Consider the following 10,474-nt stretch of genomic DNA (forward strand, 5'->3'; position numbering starts at 1 on the left):
ATGAATAATGGATTTGTTTAACAACGGTGGCATTCGTTTAATGTCCATAGCATACGGCAAAAAAAAAAAAAAAAGGCTGTACAATCAGGTGCGGTCACATGGAAACTCATTTTATGACCGTCACGAATTAAAGCCAAACTTGCAGGTTTAATTACAATTGTAAGAAAAGGACTACCTGTATACATTTGATAATTGAATAAATATGTCCAATGATAACCTATCATTAATACAGCTACTGTGACCTATTATTAATACAGAATCACAATGAAAGGAATGAACAGAAACAAGACTGAATTCCTGTAGCTCAAGACAGTGGGTTCAAATGACGTGCGTAGTTTGTGATTCAGCGTGATATGGGACATGATCCACTGATTGTCTTAATGAGTTGTGTGACAAGGTCATCACAGTAAGCAAAACAGGTTTATATGAGGGTAGTATGTGTGTGACCCAAGCATATGTGGGACATTGCTATCTTAAATTTAGGGTGAAGTATGTTGTGCAAACATAACCAAACAGCGACTCTGGGATTAGGATCCTTCCAACTGCAATTTGGGATAATAACACTGGCATGTTTTTGAACAATTGTTGGAAAGATTACGGATGGCATAACTGAAGGTCTCTAAGGAGTCAAAAGGCTACACACATTTTTAAGGAACTCAAGGTAAAAATAAATAAATATAAAAGCTGGATGATCATAAAAGGTGGAACCTGTCCAGATGCCAAGGGCTAGAATTTTAATCTTTATATTTATTCACTTATAATCTCCGAGAACCATAAAAGTGGCAAGGAACTTCCACTATGACCTGCTAATTGTCCTGATTTTATTTAAATAAGGTCTGGTTTTTCCAGACTCAACTGGGCATCTGGCAATCAGTTGGCTTCACTTGTGAAACAGGTGCCAATTCCTCTTGCCCAGGAGTGCCCTTTGCAGCTGCCCTGGCTCTACTTTGCAGTCTGTAAGGAAAAAAAAAGAAATTTAAAACCTATTCCTACCTCTTTTAAAGCACTCTTGGTCACCCCACTAAAAAAAAAAAGCCAGAAACGCTCCCGGACTGTTTCCTTGCAAGCTGGCCTTAGGCCAGCTCTGGCCCCCAAGCCCCACAGCCGACGGCGTCAAATCCTCTGGCTCAGCCGGAGAATGTCAAGTCAGCACATTCCTGATTGTGAAACAGTGTGTGCACGCACGCACGCTCATTTATCTGTGTGTGTGTGTGTGAGTAAAACACATACACCAAGCAGGCCATTTCCCCCTTCCAATGGTTCAGCATTGGGCCTCCCTTCTTCAATGAAAATTAGCCGATGAAAAAGGAAACGGGAAGGAAAGCTGATTTTGGCTGCCTGTAAAGAATTCCGTTTCTGTTCTCAGCTACCTTGATAAGAATTTTTTTTCAAGGGAAAATGGAAGAAAAATGGGCCAAGAGAACTTTTTTTGCTTCTGGTGCTATTATTCTTTCTTTTTTTCCTTCCTTCCTTCTTTCTCTTTCTTTTTTCTCTCTGCTTTCTTTTTCTCTCTCTCTCCTTCTTTCCTTCCTTCTTTCTCTCTTTTTCTTTCTCTTTTCTTTTTCTCTTTCTCTTTACTTCCCTTTCTTTCTTTCTTTTTTCCTGTTTCTTTCTCTTTCTTTCTTTCTCTCTCTATCTCTTTTTTCTCTTTCTCTCTTTCCTTCCTTCTTTTTCTTTTTCTCTTTCTCTCTCTTTTTCTCTCTCTTTCTTTCCTTCCTTCTTTCTCTTCTTTCTCTTTTTTCTTTTCTCTTTCTCTCTTTCCTTCCTTCCTTCTTTCTTTTTTCTCTCTTTCTTTCTCTCTCTCTTTCCTTCCTTCTTTTTTCTCTTTCTCTCTTTTTTCTCTCTCTTTCTTTCCTTCTTTCTCTCTTTCTTTCTCTCTCTCTTCTTTCTCTTTCTCTCTTTCATTCTTTCTCTTTCTTTCTTTTTCATTCTTTCTTTCCTTTCTCTTTCTCTCTCTCTCTTTCTTTTTTCTTTTCTTTCTCTCTCTTTCTTTCTCTCTTTCTTTCTCTCTCTTTCTTTCTCTCTTTTTCTCTTTTTCTTTTTCTCTTTCTTTTTCCAGCAAGCACTTAAACTATTCCCCCACCCAGCATTGTTCACATATGGATGCAGAAAGTTTTTCAAATTATTTTCAATGTCTCCAATGTGGGGATTTTAAACCAAAAAAAAATCTCACACCTGTCCTGTCAAGGAGACAAAACAAAACTTCTTCCTATAAATATTTGCCACAACTGGTAGCCCTGCACCCAGCTTATTGTATTTTCTCACAATCTGTCCAGACTTTTAGGGGCCAGCCGAGTCATCACAGCAAGGCAGGGATTGGGGTTCAGAGAGAGCTCAGCCCATAACCCACCAAGGATTATATTAGTAGTAAGTCACATGTGAAAAAAGAAAGCTGAATCATTCATTCTGAAAATCAACAGGAGCCACAATACCAGGAAGGAGTCATTATCTCCCAAAGATGTGGCTAGTCAGGTACAGATAGTCCTTGACATACGACCACAATTAAGCCCAAAACTTATGTTGCTAAGCGAGACAGTTAATGGAGTTTTGCTCCCATTTTATGGCCTTTCGTATCACAGTTGTTAAGTGAATCACTGCAATTGTTAAGTTAGTAACATGGTTATTAAGTAAATCTGGCTTCCCCAATGACTTTGCTTGTCGGAAGGTCACAAACACGGATCACTTTTTGTGACCCAAAAGTGAATCTGTTGCCAAGTGTCCAAATTTTGATCACATGACCATGGGAAGGCTGCAATGGTCGTAAATGTGAAAAATGATCATAAATCACATTTTTAGTGCTATTGCAACTTTGAACAGTCACTAAATAAACTGTTGTAAATCAAGGACTACCTGCAATGGAAAGGGAAGAAAACATTTACAGGTAGTCCTCGACATAACAGTTCATTTAGTGACCGTTTAAAGTTACAATGGCGCCGAAAAAAGTGACTTATGATCGTTTTTCACACAACCGTTTCAGCGAGGTCATGTGATTTACATTTGGATGCCTGACAACTGACTCACATTTATGACGGTTGCAGTGTCCCAGAGAAAGGGCATTGGTATCTACCTGATAGTGGGGGAGGAGTATCCAGTATGGGTTGACCTTATCCTCTCGTTGATTGGACTGAGTCAGATAAGCTCTTGGGATACGCCCCTGGCCTACAAGGCACCGCCCAGTTATCGGCAAAGAACTCTATCCAACCCGTTGTGCCATCCACTCGAGACCTTTGTTAAGGTTTCAAACTTTTTATTGAATTATAACTTGAACATATTAGTACAACCTTCATCATAACGCATGTTACATTACCATGACAGGGAGGGCCTGGATACTCCTCCCCCACTATGAGAAGAGGCGTATCAGGTAAGTACCAACGCCCTTTCTCCACAGTGAGGGGAGGAGTATCCAGGATGGGACGTACCAAAGCTAACACGTCCCTAGGGAAGGTAACATACACCACCTTAAGGGTTAAAAACTTTAGTGACACTGTTCGCAACGGCTCAAACGGGCCCCCCGTCAGAGCGTCCAACACCTTGTGCAAGTCCCAGGAAGGGTACCTGTGTACCGTGGGTGGTTTGAGGTTGGACGCCCCCTTCAGGAACTGCCTGACCAAGGGTTAGTGAGTGAGTGTCTGGGCTCTACCGCACAGAAACATGGATTAGATGGGCGAGACCTGTCTCCTAATCGTGTTGGGAGCTAGCCCCCTGTCCAGGCCTGCCTGGAGGAATTCTAGCACTAAAGGAACGGTGGCTCTCACTGGGTTCTGTCCCCAGGAGTTAAACCATGTGGAAAAGGCCCACCAGGTCGCGCCATAAATGTGCCTACCCTACCTCCTGTGACTAGCTGGGTAGCTAGCCGTCTTAGGGAGAGCTGTCTTTCTGGTGACAGAAAGACCCTGCCTTCCTCTGAATCTATCAGAGCCCCTAGGTGGATTAGACTAGTGGATGGGTAGAGATGGCTTTTAGCCAGATTCACCGAGAACCCATGGTCCCTCAGGATTGTCAACGTGATGTCTAGATCCCTTAGAGCCCTCTCAAAGGAGGATGACTGTATCAGCAGGTCATCTAAATAACATTGAATCCTGACCGGGACCTGTCTCAGACACGCTGCCAGAGCAGCCATTACTTTGGTGAAAACTTGTGGGGCGGAAGACAGGCTGAAGGACAGAGCCCGATATTGGAAGTAATACCTTAGGTAGCAGAACTTGAGATACTTCTGGTGGTCCTTAATGATTGGAATGTGTAGGTAGGCCTCTGTGAGGTCTATGGAAGTGAGAAAGTCCCCCTGCCTGATCCCCTCCAAGATGGAGTGGAGAGAGTGCATTTTGAACCTCCTATAACGGATGAAGCGGTTCAGACGTTTCAGGTCGAGAATTGCCCTCCAACCCCCTGATACCCTGGGGATTACAAAAAGGATAGAATAATGCCCCTGACCCTGCTGGTCTAGAGGCACTGGCTGGATGGCTCGGATGTCCAGCAGGTGCTGCATGGCCTCCTGCATCAGTAACCTCCGTGCCGGGTTATTTGAAACCGGGCAGATCCGGAAAAACTTTGGGGAGCTGGAAAGGAACTCCAGTGACAGGCCATGCCTAATGGTGTTCTGTACCCATTTATCAGATGAGGAGCGGTCCCAGCGATCAGCGAAGTACGCCAAGCCCCCCGATGGGAGGTGAATTGGGTTTAGAATTAGTTCTTGCAGAAGGAGCGCCCCCCGCCGCCTCCACCCCCTCGAAAGGGCCGCTTATGCTGCCTGCCCCTCTGCTGTCTATCTGGGTATCTCTGCCTGGCAGAACAACCCCCCTGGTACTGCCTGGCACCTGAGTACCCCGCATCTGACCCCCTGAAGGGATCCTGACCCCAGAAGGAGGAAAGTCTTGTCCCCGGGAGTAGGACCGTCTGGGGTAAGGTGCCGTCCTGAACTGTCCCTTCTTTGGGGCTGTGAGAAGCACCTTCCTCTTGTCCTTATTCTAGACCAGGTAGGGGTCCGGAGCTGTCCCAAAAAGGGCATCTCCTGTGAAAGGAGCGGATGCCAGGCGCCACTTGTGGCAAACATCCGCCTGCCACTGTCTCATCCACAGCAACCTACAAGATGCAATGGTTGAAGCAATTGCCTTGGAGGCAAACCTGGCTGCGGACAAGGTGGCATCCGCTGAAAATTGGACGGCCGCCACCAGTTTATTGATGTCTTGGTGCGCTCTGACCTCGGTAACGGGGATACGTTGCTGCAGTTCCTGCAGCCAGAGTAGGGAAGACCTGTTGAAGAAGGAGGTGGTGGTGGCTGCCTTCACCGCCCAGGCTGCTGCTTGATGCCCCCTTTGGAGGGTGAGTGAGGTCCGCCTTCCTGTCCTCCAACTTCAGAGCCTCCTCTGGTTCCCCTGGCAGAGTAGGGGGGGTATGTAGTGCCAATAATGGAGCATCAATGGAGGGTTGAGATAGCACTCCGGCCATGTCCTGGTCCACATTGAAGAAGGTCTTGTCTGTGAATGTGGGCATGGGCCCCGCTGTGGGGACAGCCCATTGGCGCTTGACCGACTCAAGAAAGGTCTTGGGCGTTGACACCGTGTCGGTCTCAATGGACTGCTCATCAAAGATGGTTTCTGCAGAAAACCCCTGGTGTTGAGGTGGTACTTCTGCTGCTCTGTTTCTGAGCTTGATGGCTGCTTTTGCCTTGAACAGGAGTGACTTATACAATGAAGGCTGGAACAACCTGGTGAAGGCCGGCTTAGGAGGGGGCACGCCTTCGTCTTCGGATAGTTTATCCTCCCTAACTTCCTCCTCCTCGCAATCCAGGTCACTGTCCTCTTGTGATGAGGCTGAGGAATTAGAGCTGTCTTCCCCCTGGGTTTCCAGCCCCTCTGATATCCTAGGAGAGGATGCCACCTGAGGTTGCATTTGTGGCTGCTGAAATGCCGCTGTCATGCATTGCTGGAAGGCCTGCATCATTAGGTCTTGAAAATTGGGGACCCCTGTGGGGGGGTTGCTGGCTGGAACCCATGCCCACCTGTGTGTGTGGGGGAAACCAGAGGTGGTAGCCCCGTGGGCAGGACTGATCATATGTGGGGGGGATTGCCACCCCTGAAGAAGACCCCAAAGACCTGATGCGTCAATAGGGATCTTTGCTTGCAGTGTGGGTCCCTCCCCTGTAGCCCTGCCTGTTGCAGGAACTCCAGGGGCCTTCCCCTTCTGTCCTAGGCCTGGAATGGACTTAAGGCCACTTGCCTTTTTGTAGAGCTGCTCCAGCTTCCTGTGCTTTCGCCTTTCATACTTAGATAGCTTGTGAGACTTGTGACCACACTCTGCCTCCAGTTCTGCCCTGGGGGAAAGGTGCTTCTTCTTATCTCTAGCCTTTGCTCTCTGCCCCTTCTGAGCAGCCTCTGGGGTGGTCACTAACCTTGGTTGATCCTCTGCCCCTGCTGTTGCTGCAGGTACTTGAGTATCTTGGAACACGTGGCTCCTTCCGGCTTTAAGATGGCGCCCGTGCCAGGAGACAAAGGGCGCCTCTTTTAAAACTCCTGTTCTGGCGGCTTGTGCTCCGAGGAGCTGTCGTGCGCTTCTGCTGCCGGTTTTTCCGCTTTCTGGCACCGCTAGAGCCTTAGCTCTGCCCGTGGACCCCCTCCAATGAGGTGGGCCATGTGGACAATGGCGCGGGTGCTCCGCGGCATTTGGGAAGCCACGGTTCTCTGCTCAACCCAGCGGGGAGCAGGCGCCCGGCAGAGTTCCCACACAAGGCTCACCTTCTGAGCAGGGGTCCAACGCCGCCCTCGCTTGCCGGTAATCCAATTTGCGCCCTGTGGCGCTTGGGGAAGCCGCGGCTTGCCGCTCGACTCTGTGGGGAGCAGCGGAACGTTCCGGCACTGCTGGTGCCTTCGTGACTGGGCTTGCCTTTGGAAGGCTTGTGCCCTTTGTCTCCTGCTTGCCCGGCAGATTTCTTTTCTGAGTGATGCTTGTCTCACTCAAAGGCCTGGGCAGTGTGCTGCCTCCCCGGTGGGGGGGCTTTTGGCAATTCTTTCGCAGCTCAGGGAGCTTCCAGCTCGCATGCAGCTGCTGCGGTAGGGAGACAAATGAATGTTTTCGCTTTCTTTAAATTTCTTCAAATTTATCAGAGATCCAGGATGGCAAGCCGTCCAGTTGAGGGACTGAGTCGATAACTGGGCGGTGCCTGGTGGACCAGGGGCGTATCCCAAGAGCTTATCTAACTCAGTCCAATCAACGAGAGGATAAGGGCAACCCATCCTGGATACTCCTCCCCTCACTATGAAGAATTAAAATCTCCTTTTTCCCCCTTCTGACAAGCAAAGTCCATGGGGAAACCAGAGTCACTTAACAACCGTGTTACTAATTTAAGAATGCAGTGATTCGCTTAACAAATGTGGCAAGAAAAGTTGTAAAATGGAGCAAAACTCAAATTCAACAAATGTCTCGTTTATCAACAGACTCATAATTGGGCTCAACTGTGGTTGTAAGTTGAAGACGACCTGCCTTGAGAAAGAAAAACTGATAGCTGTTTAAAGAAAACTTCTCTTTAGTTAGGGCTTTAGACGAGGGGTCCCACCTGAGCATCTCTAAAATCCTGATGCCCTCCCTGTGACATGTAATTCTTACTTTGCTCAAAAAGTGAACTCTACTCACAGGGAGGAAGCCTAAAAGACCATCAACTTGGTTAAAACAAGCTTCAAATTGCCCCCATTAAAAACCAAATTGCCCCCCTATGGGGTGTCGGCCCCACATTGGGAACCACTGATTTAAACAAAACTTGTCTAACCAAACATCTTCCATTCTGGCATGGACTATAACTCCCAAAATTCTTAGCCGCAGGAGAGTATCCACACCATCAAAAAAACTCAGCACAGTGGTTACAATCAAACTCTACCTGTTTTTAATGTGTGTTTGACCACATCCCAGCTTTGCCAGCTGGGAACCCACCTATTTTTGGAAAGTGCCAAATTGGGATGTATCTATCCATCAACCTTTCAATTTCATGTGCCTAGGATCTTGGGTCCTGGCATTATTTATAAGTGTTTTTACAAAAATAAATCCATGCTTCTTTTTAACATTCGCAGCTCCCTGTTGGGAGTACCTGGTTTGTCCATTAAAAAAAAAAAAACAAGCCACATATAAATAGATTTTACGATTTAACAGAACAACAACACATCCTGGCAGGACTTCCTCTCCTCCGCTGGCTAAATGCTGGGAAGCCTAATGAGAAAAATGGTCTCCCTTGGCTAGCTTATGATTTCTTTTCCGACAACCTCTCTGCCCTTTGATGTGGTAGTTACTGCACGTGACCCCGAAGCCCATAATTTGAGGCCACACTGCTTGCTGGCTTCAAGTGTGCACCCAGGCATCACTTCTCTGTGTAGATGCCCCTTATTCTGGGCAGGGCATCTCAAGCCTCCGGGCTGTTCCCGCTCAGGAGACCGGGAGCAGCTGGGCCTACCTACCCGCTCTGCGGGGGCAGATGGCAAGTCCAGCCAACAGGAACCAGGAAACTGGTTGGAGCAGAACAATGAATGGTGTGTTCTTGTTGTTGGTAGACGTTCCCTGGACTGGACATTCCTGGAACAGTATTTTTCAAAAGCCTGATTTCAAGTCACTTTCTTCCTCCCTCTTGCAAGCCCTTCCTCTCACTTTGCACCCGGACGCAGGTACTCACCCTGTTCCTCTAGAGCGTGGGAGGCCCCTGTTCCAGGAGTGGCGGGCAGTGGCCTGGTGACCCTGGGACGATGGGACGGGAGAGAGATTTTCACTGGCCCCACATATTCCACATAGGTGCCTGGAAAATCCCCCTTTTGTTTGGTGCGCTCGTTGACCCCCAAAATCCAGCCAATCTGGTTCGGCATCTGCTCATCTCCATCCTTAAAGCCCAGTGATTGCAAGGCCCCCTTGCTCACCACCAAGGTGTCCCCAGGTAACAGATCGATGTCTTCATTGCGTTCCTTGCGGTAGGGGTAGAGGGCCCGATACTGGAAGCCTTCTGTGCTCCCCATAGTCCCCTGGAAAAAGCCAAGCAAATGCACCGGCGAGGGAAAAAGTGGAAGAGAGGGGTGAGCTGAAGGTGGCTGTCCCACTTCCCTCTCAAGAGCTCTGCATGAAGGTGAAAGTCTCCCGGGTCCGCTGGCATGAACAGCCGGGCCCTAAGTACAGCCCCGTCGTTCCCGTAACTTGAAGCCACGATTCAACCAGATGATGAAGCAAAGGGAGAACGTGACAAGCATAATCCAGCCCTTGCAGGTGGTCTGGGGAGGAGAGGCAACCACAGCTCAGGATCTCAAAGATGTTCGGGAAGAAGTTGTGATGTGCAGGACTCTGGAAAAGGTAGAGGAAGGGAGACCGTCACTCAGACAACTTCAACAGCATGCTTCCTTAGTAAGAGGGCTAATACTTAACGGTAAAGGTTCCCCTCGCACATATGTGCTAGTCGTTCCCGACTCTAGGGGGCGCTGCTCATCTGTGTTACAAAGCCGAAGAGCCAGTGCTGTCATGTGGCCGGCATGACTAAACGCCAAAGATGCCCGGAGCACTGTTACCTTCCCACCAAAGGTGGTCCCTATTTTTTTACTTGTATTTTTACATGCCTTCAAACTGCTAGGTTAGCAGAAGCTGGGACAAGTAACGGGGGCTCACTCCGTTACGCAGCGCTAGGGATTCAAAATGTCGAATTGCCGACTTTTCTGATTAACAAGCTCAGCATCTTAGCCACTGAGCCACACGTCCCTCTAGCTAATACTTATATTTAATTTTAGGAGGTGTCCCAAGCAGCTAGAAGAAATGGAGCTCAGCGCCACAGCAAAATTAAGAGAGAGAAATACCAAGAACAAGGAAAAAGAAAACAGAAATACGACTGAGACAGCAGAAAAGACTATCATTCTTTATATTAGCAAAATTCACTCGAGTCTTTCAGGTTCTTTAACCTTAAAGAGGAAAAAAACTTTTTCTCAACATCCATTTAAAAACCTTTCTTTAATCATATTTGTAAAATCATTAAATTCTAATACATCTTTTTCACTTTCTCTTAACAAGATACTTTCAAATATACTTTCAATAATATTTTACAAGCTTTAGGAATTACTCAAGCATTATATACAATAAAAACTGTATTTTCAAACCCACTTTACAAATACAAAGCTATATCAGAACTTTATTTCAATTATGTATGTCAGACTAGTAAAAATCTGTCCTAACTCCAATTAACTCATAAAATTTAAGTCACTCCTTCCAGCTTATCCTCACAGAATAGTGCAAATAGAAATATGTATTATTTTCTACACCAGGAAAAAAAAAAGTAGAGACAGTTACATTGTTTTATTGAAAGAAAAGAATAGTAATTTTGTCTTTATTTGGAAACCCCTCCTGGATTTTGTGCTTCTGGTGAAAAAAACGAAGCTCTGATTTTGGTTTTGCTGATTAGATAGGTTCGTTGTTAGAGAAATGGCTAGTATATATTATAAAAGTAAACTAGAAGTTGTAATGTTATTTT

At 46.8% G+C, this 10,474-nt stretch overlaps 1 protein-coding gene and 1 pseudogene across 1 annotated transcript in view; both read right to left on the minus strand.

Annotated features, from left to right (window-relative positions):
• The window catches only part of PIK3R2 (phosphoinositide-3-kinase regulatory subunit 2), a 41,027-nt gene extending 31,724 nt beyond the window's left edge, over positions 1-9,303 (minus strand). Inside the window, exon 1 of the mRNA XM_087701781.1 lies at positions 8,651-9,303. Coding sequence (XP_087557907.1) covers positions 8,651-8,984 — 334 coding nt within the window. The 5' untranslated portion in view covers positions 8,985-9,303. The remainder of the gene's footprint in view (positions 1-8,650) is intronic.
• On the minus strand, positions 3,527-6,232 carry LOC148049803 (uncharacterized; annotated as a pseudogene).
• Positions 9,304-10,474: the final 1,171 nt, after the last annotated feature.

Source organism: Thamnophis sirtalis, unplaced genomic scaffold (genome assembly GCF_051295495.1).
Source record: "Thamnophis sirtalis isolate CommonGarterSnake01/CBP01778 unplaced genomic scaffold, rThaSir2_p1.2 scaffold_1, whole genome shotgun sequence".
Classification (NCBI taxonomy): Eukaryota; Metazoa; Chordata; class Lepidosauria; order Squamata; family Natricidae; genus Thamnophis; species Thamnophis sirtalis.